The sequence below is a fragment of the Elephas maximus genome, chromosome 9 (assembly GCF_024166365.1).
Source record: "Elephas maximus indicus isolate mEleMax1 chromosome 9, mEleMax1 primary haplotype, whole genome shotgun sequence".
NCBI classification, from domain to species: Eukaryota; Metazoa; Chordata; class Mammalia; order Proboscidea; family Elephantidae; genus Elephas; species Elephas maximus.
Window position 1 is genome coordinate 47,542,555 of NC_064827.1, and position 18,318 is coordinate 47,560,872.

Here is an 18,318-nt window from a genome sequence, read left to right on the forward strand (position 1 = left end):
CAGCCGCCCGCCGCCTACATGCCTGGCTCGCGGCCGGCGGGCTCTGACTGGCTGAAGCGGAGGCGGTTTGTGCGTGGCCCCGGAAGGACATAGAGCGACTGGCGGGAGGAGGAAGCGGCCGGGAGGCGGAGGAAGGCTGAGGGGGGTGGTTGCGTGCAGACCACACGTCGGCTCCTGGTTTGCCTCTAGACGCCGTCTCTCCCGGATCCGAGCCCGCCGAACCCTCTCGGCCGACCCTCCTTGGGTTTTCGGGAGCTGGAGCGAGCGACTGCGCCTGCGCGCCGGTGGGTCCGCGCTCCTCGCCGCTGTCCTCGCGCCGGCCGGCTGCTGGACGGTTCCTGCCGTGCCTCCTGCCCGGCGTCTCGGTTCTGAAGTGCACCGGCGTGCGGCATGTCGCGGCGGCGGCACAGCGACGAAAACGATGGTGAGTGCCTAGAGCCTGGCCGCCAGGGCGCGCTCCGGTGGGAGCCGAGGTTTGCCTTCCTTGGCTTTCGAGTCTCGAGGGAAGGAACGGCAAGCCCTTCTCTCCCGGGAGCGTTCGCGGAGCCACGGAGGATGGCGGGGCGGGGGTGTGGCTGGGCGGATTCGGGAAAGCTTCGTGCCAGCCGCAGCGCCTTTGGTCGTCGACCGATGGTGGGGAATGAGGCTTGGTGAACCCCTGGTCTATAGGGACTCTTCAGAATTTGGCCCTCGACATCATGTCTGTGCTGCCGTCTCAGAGAGCGGTACCCACTGGTACCAGGCGCTCGTTTTGATCCTCAAAGCTTTATCTGAAAATAGCTTTTTCAAGACTTTACTGAAGAAAAGGAACAAAGCAGTGACTGAGAGATCGGGTGAATTGCAGTCTGAGCTCTACTCCTCTACTGTACATCCGTTGATTTGCCTTCTTTCGAGCTGGAGAGAAGAGATTTTGTGTCTTCACCCAAGAGGTTACTCACTAATAAGCAGATGTATAGTATTGCATTAGATTTTAAGCTGACTATAAACATATTTCCATGGCATGCCGGAGAACTAGCAGGAGAGCTCTTAGAGATTTAGAGTTGGGGTTCCCGTCTTCGTTTGGGTGGTTATACTTATGGGGGTCACGTTGTGGCCGTTGTAAAAACTTAAGAATTTTACTAGTAAAAAAAAACAGCAAAAGTTGCTTACATTCACATAAGCATTATGAAAATCAGTCAAGAACACACATCCACAGACAGAAAGACATGAAAGATTAAGTCTGTTATTGATATTTGAGTGCATTATTTGCTGAAGAGGGTGTAGAGTAATGGTTGAGAGGCCAGGCTTTGGAATTGGGGGTATAGGTTACAAGCTAGACCCCACGATTTACTTTGGGGTTTTGCCCAAGTTATATAACCTTTTTTCACTCTTAATCTGTAAAATATGAACAACGCTGCTTACCTGTTCTGGTTTTTCTGAGGGTTAAATGAGATAATTCATGAAACAAATGGCTCGTAATGATTTTTTTTTTTTCTTTTTACTTTATCTGTTAAGGCTTAAGTGGTGATAAGCAGTGGCAGATGCCCACAACGTAAGGAAAAAATAAAGAACAAAAATTTTTAATTCAGTACATTTTCTTCTTGAATATTGGGGCAGTTAGAGGTGAGGACAGAATCACAAATCTGAAAATACCAGATTGCTACTAAGGTATGGCTTGAGAGGATTTTCTGGCCCAGCCTCCTCAGACACCCAAGGGTACAGAGACTTAGTGTAATTAACATGGAGACACAGCAAGAAGTGCCCAGACACCAGCTAAAGCAAGTTCAGGGCTCTCTCTACTACACAGGTGTTATTGTACTGCATGCTTTGATTTTAACACATGGAGTCTTCTTGTGTAACATGCATAAACTAATCTCAACAACTCAGTGCCGTCGAGTCTATTACGACTCATAGCAACCCTATAGGACAGAATAGAACTGCCCCATAGAGTTTCCAAGGAACATACATACAGGACACAAAAACTACAATTTTTGTGTACTTAGAATTTGACTAATCCAAAAGTATTATGTTTGAAGTCATCGCTTAGGGTTTAGAGAACATGAGTCTTTTGTTCTTCCCATTTTCTTTGTTCTTACGTGTTTCTCTACCATTCCTCTCCCTCTCCCTTCTAAGGCACCCCTAAAAGGGAGGGAAAATGAGTGTATAATTCAGTGACATTGTTTTTAACATTGGCTGGCACTAAATGACTGTACGTTTGGACCTTGCTGCAAGAACCTCAAAGTAAGTAAGTACAGACAAAAAGAAGGAAAACAAGGAATTAAGCAAAATTCACTATGGCAGATGATTTAGTAATGGAGGGACAATTTATAGTTCCTCCTTATAGTACATCAAATTGGGAACTTTGTAAATTGCTACAGTATGGGTAATGATTATTAGAGTTTACCTTAGACAGTGACCTGAATCAAATATTTTGAATGCTTTTTTAATTAAGCTTCTACTAATACTTTTAAATGACAAATATTAAAAGCTTCAATATTATAGAAGGATATTTTGGTGGCGTAGTGGTTAAGTGGTATGGCTGCTAACCAAAAGGTCAGCAGTTTGAATCCATCAGGTGCTCCTTAGGAACTCTATGGAGCAGTTCTACTCTGTCCTATAAGGTCGCTATGAGTCGGAATTGACTTGATGCAACGGGATTTTAAAAATAAACTAGGGATTGCTAAAGTCAGAATTAGATGGATATAGCTGAGCATTTCTGGATTATTATCAGCTCTCATCACCCACTGATAGCCCTGATTTTCCGTGTGTCCGGCTGGGTATAATCATTTATTCAATAAATATTTAACAGTACTGGGCACTGTTCTAAATACTGGCAGTACCTCAGTAGATAACATAATGGTAGAGCCTCCATTCTTGTATAGGGCTACAGACAGAAACGATTAGGTAAAATATCATGGAGCATATGGTGATGAATGCTTTGAAGAAAAGTAGAATTGAGTATAGGGGATAGAGACTGTGCTGTGGGGGAGAAATTACTACATTGAAACCCTCAGGAGCCTGAACTCAAAGAGACTGCCTTGTTTTCTAGGTCTCGCAAGTTTTCCACCTTTGACAAAGTGCAGTCTTACCACTTTTCTGTTGTTTTATGTTGGTGGGACATACTTGAGTTTTCCTTTTCTGACAGGTTTCCGCCTTTCACAAGTTCCAACTTTTACAGGTTTTACTGTGTTAGGTACGTAAGTAGATAGGTCAGGGAAGGCCTCACTGAGAATGGCATCCGATTAAAGAACTTCAGGGAGTAAGGAAGCAAGCCATTTGAATACTTGGGGAAGAGCAGTGTTAAGAGAAAAGGGAAACATGAGTAGGCCTGAAGGCTAGAGCATTTTTGTCAAGTTCACAGAACAGCAAGGAGGCCAGTGTGGCTAGAGCAGAATGAGGAAGGGGGAGAGTTGTAGGTGATAAGATCAGAAAGAAAACAGAGGGTCAGAGCATGTAAACCAGTTGCCATCAAGTCAACTCTGACAGATGGTGACACCGTGTGTGTCAGAGTAGAACTGTGCTCCATAGTTTTAAATGGCTAATTTTGCAGACAGGCCCTTCCTTTGAGGTGTCTCTGGGTAGACTCAAACCTCCAACCTTTCAGTTAGTGGTAGAGTGCATTAACCATTTGCATCACCCAGGGACTCCTCAGGTTATGTAGGGGGATTTAAAAAGTGTATCTCTGGCTGCTGTGTTGGGACTAGACTACCCAGGATCTAGGGAGACCAGTTAGAAGACTATGCCAATGAAGTTCATCTAGTGGTCAGTTTATACACAAGGAAAGGGAGGTCATAAATGGAAAGTAATCTGTATGGATACTTCTTGTTGGCTAGTGACCCCATGTACACTGAGACAAAATGCTTCTCGGTCCTGCATCATCCCCATCATTGACTTCAAATCAAACAGTGTTCCTTTGTGATCCATAGGTATCTTAGTGCTGCTATAACAGAAATACCGCAAGTGGATGGCTCTGACAGATTTATTCTCTCACAGTTTAGGAGGCTAGACGTCTGAATTTGGGGCGCCAGCACCAGGGGAATACTTTCTTTCTCTCTCAGCTCTGGGAGAAGATCCTGGTCGTTAGTCTTTCCCTAGTTTAGGACCTTCTCAGCGCAGGAACCCTAGGTCCAAAGGACACTCTCCGATCTTGACTGTTCATTCTTGGTGGCACTGAGTTCCCTCTCCTCTCTGCTTGCTTTTCTCTTTTATGTTTCAAAAGAGATTGGCTTAAGAAACAACCTAATCCTGTAGATTGTCTCCTGCCTCATTAACATAACTACCTTTAATCCTGCCTCGTTAACATAACGGACAGCTCACTGCCAAATAGTTTCATAACCACACGCGTAAAGGTTAGGATTTACAATACATGGGATAATTATATCAGATCACAAAATGAAGGACAACCACACAATACTGGAATCATGGCCTGGCCAAGTTGACACATATTTTTAGGGGATGTAATTTAATCCATGGCATAGGGTTTTAATTGGTTGATTTTTGGAAATAGCTTGCAAGGTCTTTCTTCCTAGTCTGTCTTAGTCTGGAAGCTCTGTTGAAACCTGTTCAGCATCATAGCAGCGTGCAGGCTACCACTGACAGACGAGCTGTCGCTGTGCATCAGGTATATTGGTCAGAAATAGAACCTGGGTCTCCTCCCACGTGTTCTGCCTTTGAACCATCAGTGCCTCGTATGGATACTAGTCTGGTGCTAAATCTAACACATCATTTCTTAGAATCTCTTTAAGAATGTGTCTGAAGCTTTTCAGTTATTGTAGGCTATGTATATAATAGGTGATCGATACATTGTTTATTTTGTTCTTTTAAAAAGGTATTTAGATTGTCCATAGTTGTCCAAAAGCCCATATTAGAACCATTTAAGCTACTTAGATCCTTATCTTTTAGACTGACTGATTTTTTTACTTAACTGTATAAATTTTTTTAAGCATAGAAATGTGGGGATTTGTTCTGAGAGAGAGTATATATGGTTTCAGAAGCAATGCTTAACTGTTTTAAATCTGTAGAATCAAAGTTATCTTTCTCTTTTACACTGTTGATTTTTTGTTTTCCACTTCGTGGGTCTAAAATTTCTTATAGTGCCTCTAATACTAATAAGGTTATAAGACGTACTACAGTTTATATATGATTGGGATCACCTTATGGGGAAAAAATTGTTTGGTGTGTTCAGATCCGAGGATGGCTGCTAACCAAAAGGTCAGTAGTTTGAATCCACCAGCCGCTCCTTGGAAACCCTATGGGACAGTTCTGCCCTGTCATATAGGGTCGTCATGAATCAGAATCGACTCTACGGCACTGGGTTTGATTTGGCTTTTTGGATTCAGATCCTCTAGAATGAGTTTTAAATAACAAAATATAACTTTACTTTGTAAAACTGATACATAGTTATATTTTTGTGCACAAAGAAATAGAAAACTTTAATATTAAAAATAGCATAATGATTCCATATCATGGTCCACATTAGATTATTTTATTCTAATATATATGTCAGAGATCAAAAAGATTCAGAGAAAACAGCCAGGATAGTTAAAAGCGCATTAGGATTTACATATGATGAGTGGTTGAAAAAACAGTTGCGGTGTTATATTATGGTGTGGTGGATCACTTTGGTGTGGCCTTTCTAGCCATGGTCTTGTAATTCCCACCCAAGTTATTAGGTGGGACTGTGCGAAAGGGCGATTGTGGTCTACCAAGGGGATTAGTCAGTTTTGCCATCCCGCTGGGCTTGAAATGAGCCACCCCAGAGGTGGGAAGATGATCCTACCACCAGTAAGGAAGAACAGCTGGGAGCCAGCACGTCTTTTGGACCTGGGATCCCTGTGCTGAGAAGCTGCTGGAACCAGGAGACAGACAGCTTGAGAAGCGATGGCAGAGAAACGACAGCAGGAGACGGCATGGTAGACTGAGTGTCTAGGGTGCTTCTGGGGACGTATTGGCAGGTGCTAAAAGAGCTTTGGAACACTTGCCCAAGTAGGGCAGAGGCTGAGGGCCAGGGAGAGGCATGCCTGTGAGCACGGTTGAAAAGAAGCTGTCCTGATGGAAGAAGTATATCCTGAGTGTTCCTGAACCTGAATTGTAACCTATTACTTCCGTTAAAAATGCCATAACTGTGAGTATGGTCTGGGAGCTCTGTGTGACCATTGTGATGAATTATGGAACCCGGCAGAGAAGTGGAGAGTGCTGTGGGAGGGACGGTTGGTGTCAGAATTGGTAAAGATGGAGAGAGCTGGCTTGTCTGACCTTTGTCTCATAGGAGTCAGCCTTGGGCCATTCATCTTAATTCTCCTTCCCCCCTGTGAAGTTAGAGGACGTCAGACACTGCCCCCATGCTGTTTTTACGTATATAAATGGGAAATGAGATTCATAAACATGAAAGCTATGATAGAAAATGATTTCTTCTGCTTTATTCTGTTTTATACTTTATAAAATAAAGGTTTTTGATTCTTAAATTTGTTAGAAATATACCAACCAATACAACTTAATTGAAATAATTAGTAGAGATATTAGTAATATACTTAGTTGTGTAGTTTATGGCCAGCTATAGGCTTTATTTTCTCAAAGCTTGTATAACAAGCACATTGGCAGGATTTTTTTTTAATAATTTATTTTTGTTGTTGAGAATATACACAGCAAACCATATACGAATTCAGCAATTTCTACATGAACGATTCAGTGACTGATTACCTTCTTTGATTTGTGCAATCATTCTTACCCTCCTCTTCTGAGCTGTTGTTCCTCCCCCATTATAACAATGGCACAGGGGCGACTTCTGACCTCCTCTAACTTCAGAAGGGGAAAGGAGAATCAACAGCCCAAGGCTGATTCATATGAGCAGTGGTCAGACATGCCTCCAACTTCCAGTGTAGGGATCCCAGGTCCAAAGGACATACCGCACTCCTGGCACTCCTTCCTCAGTGATGGTGAGATCCTTTCTTTCCCACCTCTGAGATGGCTCATTTTAAGCCTAGTGGGATGGCAAAACTGACCAGTCCCCTTGGTGGGCCACAATTACCTTATTCACACAGTCCCACCCAGTCATTTGGGTGGGAGTTACAAGACCATGGCGAGAAAGGCCACACTAAAGTGACCCATCACACCACATCCATTAACATAAACTCTGTCCCCTAAGTTTCCTATATAATCTTTCAAATTGCTGTTGTCAATTTAATGCCACGTAGAGAGATCTTAAAAGAGTACAGTGTTCAAGGCAGACATTCTTTACTAGAGTTAAGCTAAATTAGTTTTTGCTTTTAAGAAGACTACTGAGAATATTTTTGGTTTGAGGTTTAAAGATTATCTCAGGGCAATAGTTTTAGGAGTTCATCTGGAATATAGTTATATTTTAATGTGAAGTCTGTTCCTGCTTTGGGAGCTACCATGGATATGTTTTCTTAAGGGTACATCAAAGCATTCAGCAATTGGCAAAATTTTATTCTTAATTGTTTTACCCCACTCCTGGCCCAGGTCCTCCTGAGTTCAATACCCTGTTATTGTCCGTGAGTTCAGATTATATTTATAGTTTACATTCACCTCTTTATTCTCTCAAATATCAGTTCAGAGTGGTGCACGTCATACCTCTGCCTCCTGCCGTTCTCCAAATTTTGTCTTTCGATATAGCCAAAATGACGAGATGGGAAAAGAGGGGTTGCAGTTGAGAAATACATGTATTTTCTATTTTTTCCTCAGAAACTCTTTGTCTCCCTGCAGCATTGTTTTCCCCTTTTCAAGCTTATTAGAGGACTCCAGAGAGTTGTTTTAATGACTGGAGTATGATTCCAAACTGATTTGGGAACAAGCCAGCTGGAGAGTTAATTTAGGGAGGCTGTGGGGGTGGGATAAAGGGTTGGCAAAGTAGATAAAGGACCAGAGAGAAGAGAACAGTGTGTTTGTGGGTTTTTTTTTTCCCTACTTAAACTGTTCTCATTTAGCCAGTTTTCCTGCAGCTGCATTCTCCTGTCCTCACTGGAATCCGATTCTAAAGAGCACTGTTAGTATGTCCTGTTCTCTAGAATACGGTTTCTCAGCATCAGCACTGTTGACATTTTGAGCTGGATTATTCTTTGTTGTTGGGGGCTGTCCAGTGCAATGTAGGATGTCTAACAATGTCCCTGCCTCTCCTCACTAAATGTCTCCAGATATTGCCAGATGTCCCTGGGGCGGGGGTGGGGGGGTCACCTAGTTGAGAACTACAGTTCTAGAGGAAGGCTCTTTTAATGTCCTGGCTGACAGATTAAAGAAACATTGCATCAGCTGTGCAGTTATTTTTCAATTAATGAATTCTGGAAATAAAAGACGTTTATGTTTAAAGTAGGCTCTTAGGGTGGTAGAACCTTAATAGAGCCTGTGACTTAGTCTTGATGTACACTTGAGAATCAAGGTCACTGATGTGACTCTGTCACATGTCTACAACTTCACAAGGGCAGATATCTCCAGGAATACATCTCAGCTGTCAGGCTGCATACATTTTACACTTTTGGTGGCATTATCCCTTGGAAACTATGTTCAGTGGTTATTAAAACCAAATTATAATGGTAATTAAGGGGCTGGAGTGTCAAAGCTGAGTGATTTACCCTGTAGCCTTTTATAGCATCTGTCTGGATAATAACAGATTGGTTTTATTCAACTACTTTAGGTTTATGTGGTATCTGAAGATCATTTCAGTCATTGGAGGCACTTTATAACAACCCAAGCTTAGAATAGCTAGGGACTGTTTTGTGAGAATCATTATACGGTTCAAGCCAAATGTATCAGAAGGCAAGTAGGTGATTATGAACTCTATAAATATAGTTCATTTCCTTTGGCTGTACAAATCTGAAGATTGAAGGTGTATATTAACTTGCTCCTGGGTAACCCTGTATCCAATTGCAGATTTTCATTATTAATCCAGATTCCCAGCACAGTTACAGGTTATTGCTTCCTTGTCTGTATGCTGTTCTAATAATCTAATTGGTAAAGTTTAATTTGAATTATATCAAGAGACTAGCCAACATTGTGTAGCAATGGCACCGTGTTCCTTAGCATCATTATTGTAATTTTTTTAGCCTCATGTTATTCCACAAGATGATTTAAGGTGGATATGTTACAGTTTAAAACAAAATGGTAAGAGGTCATCAAGAGCGAGGGTCTGAACTATTAGATGGTCCGGTGCTTAAGGTGGTGATTTGTAGCATAGCTTCATTCCAATTGAATTCTTGAGCAAATGAAAGGACAGATGATTGGTAATAATTTCAGAATGATAGGTAGTTTTTTTTTTTTTATATTAAGATTCTTTGGATGATATAGTTTTGAATGCAATCAGGATCAGTAAGTATTTTTAGTTAATGAAGAGCCAGTTATAGCAGGGAATCATAAAACACATGGTACTTTTTTCTGCCAGTTGTTTGATAACAGAGCTCAAGACTTTCCTTTGAATGTGTATGTCTGCTGTTAAAGTTCCCCTTATTTGTGGTAAACTATACCCTAGTGCTGTGTGGTTTTGTTGTTCTTGTTGTCAGCTGCCGTGGAGTCAGCCCCCAACTCATGGTAACCCCATGCACAGTGGAACAAAATGCTGCCCCGTCCTGCGCCATCCCCATGACCAGTTGTGGGTTTTCACTGGCTAGTTTTCAGAAGTAGATTGCTAGGCCTTTCTGCGTAGTCTTGTCTTAATCTAGAAGCTGTGCTGAAATGTGTCCATCATACAATGTTAATTTGTCTTTTTTAAATTATGGAAACAGGGGGACAGCCTCACAAAAGGAGAAAGACCTCTGATGCAAATGAAACTGAAGATCATTTGGAATCTTTAATATGCAAAGTAGGAGAAAAGGTATGTACCACAGTAGGCAACCTATGATGACCTTAGGGTTGTGATTGACCCTGCTTTGATAGATTTCTGTAGCTGAAAACCATGATCTAAGTTTTAGGCAACCTTCTATTACCATGCATGTGTATCCCAAAGTAAGTGCATATTAAAAACCCCTTGGATACAGATAAATGAGTAATTTTCATAGAATATGAGCTTAGAAGGGACCTTAGGAATAGTTCTCTCAATTGATAAATGAAGAACCAAACAAGTCCTGGATACTTGAGGTGGTTTGCACAGAGTCATATAGTGAATTAGTAAGATGGAATAGAGCCTATGGTGTCCTAATATTTATTCTGCTCTACTACACTACTTTTTAACATCATCAGTTCTCTTTTCATGGATTTCTAAAGAACAATAACTACCTAAATTGATTTATACTAGTCCTATCCTAGTACCTTATGCATATGAGACTTTAACTTTTTTATTATCATCAAGAAATTTTATTTAATTCATCAGTTGCTGAGTACTTGACAAATATATAATATGCTGTCCTCTACAGAGTGCCTGCTCTTTGGAGAGCAACCTAGAAGGCCTAGCTGGTGTTTTGGAAGCTGATCTTCCTAACTACAAGAGCAAGATCTTAAGGCTTCTTTGTACAGTGTATGTATGCAAAAGATTTATGAATCCAGGTGATAATGTATTATCTACTCTTCATTGCTTTGGGGAATGTTCCTTCTGTGGGGAAATTTGTACAAATGAAATGACATTTGGTCCTTTGGTGAACTCTTTCTTAGGGATGAATAATACTAAAATTGAGCATTTTCCTTGTTTTGTTTCTTGGAATCTTAGAATCATTTCACTATTTTGAAATGAGAAAGTAGACACTTCCACATTGAGAGATTTTTTTTAAGCATGTACATTTAAATAATAGTTGAACTTGTATTTTTTAACCAATAGTACCAAACAAATTTGAGAACTGGTCAGTTGACTAACAGCCCATCTCTGAAGACTCAAGATGCTTTGCTTTTGAGCCTATTAATGGGCATAATCGTTTTCTGAGTTAGGTTAGCTGGAACAGGTGGTAGCATTTAATTTTTGAGGAAATAGAAGTAGGAAGAGTCTCACATTTTTATAAAATCATGAAACAGTCTCTCCCAGTGGTGAAGATAGCAGTCCAGACCTTGTCATCTCTCAGAGAGACATTGATGTACTCTGATGACTTTTATTTTAAAAGCATTTATTAAAATGAATGAAAGTAGTATTTATGCTGAAACTGTGATGGAAACCATGATTTTTTTTTTTTTTTTTTTTTAAGGCTTAACTAGTTTTTTTTTTTTCTTTAGAATACTGGCAGTGTTCTTTTTAAGTTTTTGGTTTTGGGAGGGTTTGAGGGGCCTGATTACTATCAATGCAAGTATTTTTTTGAAGCCCTCAATTGCCCCTAAAACTCTGCTAGACACCATGAAAGAACCAAGTATAAGAGGATCCCTTCCGGCTGAGCTATTACAGATTTTTACTTGCTTTTCTAAGGCTGCCTAAAGGAAGCAATACATGCATTTTCCAAAAATTAAGGGCTTTTATTTTAATCCTCTTCCCTACTTTTCAAATAACTAATGAAAATTAATATGCTTGGGGGAAGCAAACTGAGCTATAAAGAAATCTTACTATTTCAGAGTACCATGTTAAGAATTCAGCAGTTTAACTGATAGGAACTAGTTGAAATTGGTTTTAATTCTGTATCTTTTCAAAGCAACTAGAATAGTGTTTCTCAAAGTACAATTCTGGTCCTGTGACATTTGTTAACTAAGTTTAGAAACACTGAATGCTGTATACCCTTTAATGATTCTGCATTAAAGAAACTTGTTTCAACCACCATGGAAACCATTTTCTGTGGAAGTGCTATTCAGTTCCACTAAATACAACTGGTATTTAGAAAAGCTGGTCTAGCGTTATATTTTTTTCAGTTTGGCAACTTCACAATTAGAGTGTTTTGCTTTCTTAACTCTTGCATTAACTAGAATTTAAAGGAAAAATGGTGGGTAGCATGTCTTCAACTCTTCTCCATGGCATTTATGCCATTTCTGAAATAGTTTTCAAAACATATTTAAGAGTAAACCTGTTCCAAAGTTCATGAAATGATAAAAAGAGTTTGTATAATTTAAAATTCGGCAACCTAATATAATGTCATCATTTTTGTCATTTTCTTGTACTGGGTTCTCAAATCAGTGCACGTCTCTTACCTGAGAAGTTGACGATTTATACAACATTAGTCGGACTGCTGAATGCCAGGAATTACAACTTTGGTGGAGAATTTGTAGAAGCCATGATTCGTCAACTTAAAGAATCACTGAAAGCGAACAACTATAATGAAGCCGTATATTTGGTAAGTTATTTTTTTAGTGTACTATGACTTAGTGTTGGGATGGGGGGAAGTGAACTACAGCCAAGTAATTTCTCTTGAAATATAGCCCCCGCACCAACAGCCACTTTTTCTAAACCATTCTTGTTAAACGTACACAGAGCTCATTACCAAGTGCAGTGGCTTGTTCTCATTCTAAATCATAGTTGATCTCCCTACAGCACATGATTTTTTACAGTATCTTTTCCACCTTTGGTTTCTGCAACACCACTTTTTCAGGACCTCCTGCTGCCACCTCCCTTTTATTCCTTGTCTCCTTTTACTGATCATCTTTCTTTGCCCCTTAAATGTTTGTATTCCTCAGGGTTCTGTTCTCACTTTGCTTCTCCTTAAAAACTCTCCTGTAGCATTCTCATAGCTTCATAGCAAACAAAAAATCAAACCTATCGACTTCGAGTCAATTCTGATTCCCAGCAATCCTGTGGAACAGAGTAGAACTGCTCCATAGGGTTTCCAAGGAGCAGCCTGGTAGATTCAGATTCCTAACCCTTTGGTGAACAGCCGAGCTCTGAACCACTACTGCACCAGGGCTTCATAAACCACCTTTATTTTGATGATCCTCAAATCTATAATCTATATCTCCAGCTTCACTGTTTGTCCTGAGCTCTAGGCCTGTATTCTAAATGCTACCTGGGTGACTTTCAGGTATCTTACTTGGAAGTTCCTAAATTAATGTATTATTTATAGCTCCTTTCCTTCTGCCCTCCACCCAGTCCACACAACATCCGCACAGTGGCCACCATGTACTGAGTAACCCATCTAGAAACTTAAAATTAATTTTTATCTTCCCTTTGTCCCCTCATAACTGTAAGTAGTTCCCAAGCTCTATCAGGTCTACCTCTTAAATATCTCTTATATCCATCCCTTTCCCTTTGTCTCTAGGATCTCTAACATAGTTCATGCCTTCCTCCTCACGTTCTCTACAGCCTCTTAACTAATCTTTTTACATCCAGGTTCTCTGCCTCTCACTTTGTCTCCTACAGTTGCACCAGAGTGATCCTTTCTATAACTTGGTTCTTCCTGTGTTTTTTTTTTTTTGTGTTAGTCTACTGGTTAAAACTTCACTTCCTTCCCATTGTCTACAGTGGCTGATCTTCATAGCATGATGCACACAGTGATTCATTGGGTTGCAGGAATATTACAGCTCCTATTATCTTTAATGGAAATAGAATTTTTACTAATATTTAATATATAGATTGGCAATGTTACAGCATATATTATAAATAAATATTCATGTGGCAAAGATGTATAATCCCATTCTTTTTTACTGATAAATGTACACAATTAAAAAAGTTTGGACAGCCATCAGCCTATAGGATTAAGTCTAGACTCCGTAGCCTGACCCATTATGGTTGCCCTAATATGTCCTCCATTCTTGCCTTCCACCTCCCAGCCTTATCAAAATTACTTGCCGGGTTCCTAAACACACATTGTTTTTGAACCCCTGTGCCTGGAATGTCCTCCTTGCTCTCCTCTTGAAGAGAACCTTTCTAATCCTTTATGACCTAGCCCAATTGTTACCTCCTTTATATGACCTAGCCCAATTGTTACCTCCTTTATGATGCTTTCCCTACTCCCTTCATCACTATTCTCAGAGTGCTTTTTATTTACCTTTTAGTGTAGGAGTCACCCCTTTGGGTTGAAATTGTGCTTGTCTACTAGACTGTGAGCTCCTATGTGGCTGGGAATTTTAGTAGTGCTTAGCAGTGGCGCACAAAGGACACTTAATAAATATCTGTTCAGCAATTTTTATTTCTGCAGTCCAGTCAAAGTTTATTCACAGCCAAATGGAAGAAGAAATTGTAGGTTGAAGTAGCTAAAATATTTTGATCTGGCTTCTTCGCATAGTATAGCATAGAAACTTATAAAAAACACATTCTTTTCCTTCATACAATCTCTGTCACATCTACTGATACTCTGCTGTTGTAGCACAAAAGCAGCCTTAGACAGTATGTAAATGAATGAGCATGACTGTGTCCCAATGAAAGTTTATTTGTAGACACTGAAATTTGAATTTCATAGGATTTCTGTGTGTCATAAAAGAACTCTTTTGATTTAAAAATCTCAAAACTTTTTAGTTTGCAGGTTGTGCAAAAAAAAAGCAACGGGCTAAATTTGGCTCTTGGACTATAGTTTTTCAGACCTCTGGGTTAGGCCATTGTAATATTGCTTTGTTTTATAAGTATAAAGTGCAACAGTTAGATCTAATAGCAGAAATTGTTTTACCCAACAGGTTCGCTTTTTATCTGATCTTGTGAACTGTCATGTAATAGCTGCCCCATCAATGGTTGCTATGTTTGAAAATTTTGTAAGTGTAACTCAGGAAGAAGATGTACCTCAGGTAAGAAAACTGCTTATGCTGAGTCTTGTCCAAATAGTGATACGAATTTTTTTACTAGTAACCTTTTAGTGGGTGCACACGGTTAAATGCTGGGCTACTAACTGAAAGGTTGATGGTTCAAATCTACCCAGAGGCACATCGGAAGAAAGGCCTGGCGATCTACTTCTGAAAGGTCACAGCCGTGAGAACCCTGTGGAGGACAGTTCTACCCTGGAACACATGGGGGTCACCATGAGTTGAAATCAACTCCACAGCAAATGAGGCAGGGGGGAAACCCTTTAGTGATAAAAAACAGAAGATAACATTATAAATTCTTAGTATCTAAAGGGATGTCAGCTGGCATACTGTGGATTCTCATGACATCTCTGTGTTCATTCAAATGATTCTATCCGGTAAGATTAGAATATATCTAGAAATGCTCTGGATGAACCATATGTCTTACTTAAGACCTATTAACTTAACTTCCATAGGATTTCATTCAAGAATGAATAAAATGTGAATGAAAATTGAATAACACCTATTTTTAACTTACCCTTTAAAAAATTCTTTAGGTGCGGCAGGATTGGTATGTGTATGCATTTCTATCGTCTTTGCCCTGGGTTGGAAAGGAATTGTACGAAAAGAAAGATGCAGAAATGGACCGCATCTTTGCCAACACTGAAAGCTATCTGAAGTAAGGGCACAGCTCATAGTATTCTTTATTGTTTAGGTAAAGGATATCCTAATGCAATAATAAATGTGATAGTTTTTTTTTTTTTTTAATAATTTTTATTGAGCTTTAAGTGAATGTTTACAAATCAAGTCAGTCTGTCACATATAAGCTTATATACACCTTACTCCATACTCCCACTTACTCTCCCCCTAATGAGTCAGCCCGCTTCCTCCTTCCAGTCTCTCCTTTCATGAGAATTTTGCCAGTTTCTAGCCCTCTCTACCCTCCTATCTCCCCTCCAGACAGGAGATGCCAGCACAGTCTCAAGTGTCCAGCTGATACAAGTAGCTAAATGTGATAGATTTTATCTGCTAGTGATACCATTTGAGTTTAAATGGTCAAAAATAAGCTGTAGAGTTTCTGAAGGCTTTCTCTAGGAAACCTCATATACCTACTGTTGTAACTCACTGAGACTTCAGAGTTCTCAAATGTGTTTGCTTACTTTGCCACTGCAAAGGAGTTGGTAACATAGTTTCTTCTAAGCTGCTTGTGTAGATGTTAGAATGGTTCTGAAGTATTAGTGTGCGTAGTCGCCTGTGGCTCTGAAATGTGTTCTGACCCTACCACTCCCGGATATACTGAATTACACATTTGGAGAGAGAGGTTTGGACATTCACATGTGGTGCAAAATGGTTGATGTGCTTGCCTGCTAACTGAAAGGTTGGAGGTTCAAGTCCATCCTAAGGCACCTTGGAAGAAAGGCCAAGCCATCTACGTCCAAAAAAGCAGCCACTGAAAACCCTTTGGAGCACAGTTTACTTGGACACACACGGGGTCACCATAAGTCAGAATTGATGACAGTGTTTTTTTTTAATTGTTAATATAGTCCCCAGGTGGAGAACCATTTCCCTAGCATGCAGAGCATATTTATTTCATGGAGTTAATCTGAAACCAACTCTTTAAAACAGTGAGTGGTCTTAACCTCCCATCACAACTCACAACATGAGTAATGTGACACATTTCAATTAAAGTAGCCCCATATCTTTGCATTTATTTTATTAGACATGATACAAATAATAGGCTTGTTAGTAAACCTATGCTTAATTACCAAGCAGCATGGTAATGGTTATGTGTCCTATTAATTTTTTTCAGATTAGTTTTGTTAAAAGTTTTATTTTCTGCATATTAAATGGTACTTCTTTGGATACAGTTAATATCTACTTAGTTCCAAATAAAGTTAAGATGTCTAAAGATAAGAATCTACTAGTTATACAATATATATAATATCTACATACATAATATACATAGTATATATAGTATATCATAAATATATATTAAGCTGCCATTAAATGATGGGTTTTTTTTTAATGTATTTTTATTTTTATGATTTTGAAAAGTTATACTGGTTTAAAAAGATGTTTGCAAGAGAAGATAGTTCCCATTATCCAGTTCCCTGCCCCTGAAGTAACCATTGTGAACATTTCTTTGTTTTCTTTCAAAGATGAAATATGAATATATTAACATTTGAGTGTTTAACCGGCTTCTTTTTTTTATAAATGATAGGTCAGTATACACACTGTTATGCACTTTATGTTTTATTCTTTTAATGTAACTTGGTTTTTGTTGCATAAAAGTACATAGCTCTACGTCATGTTTTTTGAATAGCTATATAGTACTCCCTTGCTTTAATGTACCATGATTCCTTTAACCCGTCCCCTACTGGTGGATATTCGGGCTGTTTCAGTCTTTGGGTGTTACAAACAATGTTGCAGTAAATATCCTTGTGTGTATGTGCAAGTATATTTGTGGGGGTTGTGAATTCTTAGAAAATAGCATTGCAGGGTTGAAGTGTCTGAACAGTTTTAATTTTGACAGTCAAATCAGATTGTCTTCCAAAGAGATACACTCTTCCAGATCTCTTCTAAAGAGATAATACCCATTAACTGTGCTGCCAGTGATGTTTGAGACTGCATATTTCCTCACATTTGGCAATACAGTATATTATCAAAATTTTTGGTATCTGCCAATCTGATAGGAAAAAAATATTTTCATTGCTTTAATTTGCGTCTTATTAATTAAGAAAGCAACTGAGCATCTTTTCATGTTTTTAAAAGCCTAAATGTAAATTGTCATTTTTATCTTCAGAAGACGCCAAAAGACTCATATACCCATGTTACAAGTATGGACTGCTGATAAACCACATCCCCAAGAAGAGGTAAAGTGATTTCAGTCTCTTATGATACAGGCACAGTCAACTCCTGAAAAAATTCTTACCTTTGTAGCATATTCAGATCATTCCATTTGTACACCTTAGCTAGGTTCCCACATTTCACATCAGCGGTCCAGCTCTAATAGCCATATAGTAGCGTTTTGATAAACATGCCCTTGTTCTCTGCATTCAGGTATCATACAGTTGACAGATTTTTTATTCATATATCAAATTGGAGAAATGTAAGTGTAACAGCCCCAAACAGACTTTATAAAGCAATGAAGACAAAATCCTAGCATATTCCACTGTCCCATATTTAATTGCTAGTCAGCTTATTTATGTATCTTAGAAGGAGTGACTTCTGTTTTTGTCTAGTCAAAATGTTATTTCTTTTAGCCTCCAGATCCATATTAATTATTAAAAATTAATCTGTCTTCAGTATTTAGATTGCCTGTGGGCCCAGATTCAGAAATTGAAAAAGGATCGCTGGCAGGAACGGCACATCCTAAGACCTTATCTTGCCTTTGACAGCATCCTGTGTGAAGCCCTGCAGCACAATCTGCCTCCTTTTACTCCACCTCCTCACACGGAAGACTCGGTGTACCCGATGCCGCGGGTCGTCTTTAGGATGTTTGATTACACGGATGACCCTGAGGTGCGTGACCGGCTGACGGGGCCTGTCAGAGAATCTGTGTTCCATTGCACTTGTGCTTGGATCTTGGCTTGGATTATGTCTGTAATAAGTTTCAACTTTGAATTATTATCTAAGAAGGTTGATGGCAGTGAAGTTAGTACTTTAATTTGGCGAATGGTATCATCTTATAATGCAAGACATTATACTCGGCATGTGTGTGTAGATTAACCGGAGGCGTAGTGTGCTGGTTGAGTGTAGATTTGAGAGCCAGATTGAGTTGGGTTT

The 18,318-nt window shown here is 39.7% G+C and overlaps 2 protein-coding genes across 4 annotated transcripts in view; one reads left to right on the top strand and one right to left on the bottom strand.

Annotated features, from left to right (window-relative positions):
- The window catches only part of XPA (XPA, DNA damage recognition and repair factor), a 556,316-nt gene that overhangs the window by 489,550 nt on the left and 48,448 nt on the right, over window positions 1-18,318 (bottom strand). The gene's annotated exons all lie outside the window — the stretch shown is intronic.
- NCBP1 (nuclear cap binding protein subunit 1) overlaps window positions 23-18,318 on the top strand; it is a 46,435-nt gene continuing 28,139 nt past the window's right edge. Inside the window, exons 1-8 of one of the 3 annotated variants that reach the window (XM_049896804.1) lie at window positions 23-424; window positions 9,711-9,799; window positions 10,338-10,438; window positions 12,005-12,161; window positions 14,431-14,538; window positions 15,090-15,211; window positions 17,336-17,405; window positions 17,839-18,054. In XM_049896804.1, the coding sequence (XP_049752761.1) occupies window positions 391-424; window positions 9,711-9,799; window positions 10,338-10,438; window positions 12,005-12,161; window positions 14,431-14,538; window positions 15,090-15,211; window positions 17,336-17,405; window positions 17,839-18,054 (897 nt within the window). In that variant the 5' untranslated portion in view covers window positions 23-390. Of the gene's footprint in view, window positions 425-9,710; window positions 9,800-10,337; window positions 10,468-12,004; window positions 12,162-14,430; window positions 14,539-15,089; window positions 15,212-17,335; window positions 17,406-17,838; window positions 18,055-18,318 lie in introns of those variants that run through there. The other 2 variants (XM_049896805.1, XM_049896806.1) reach the window with 2 other exon arrangements.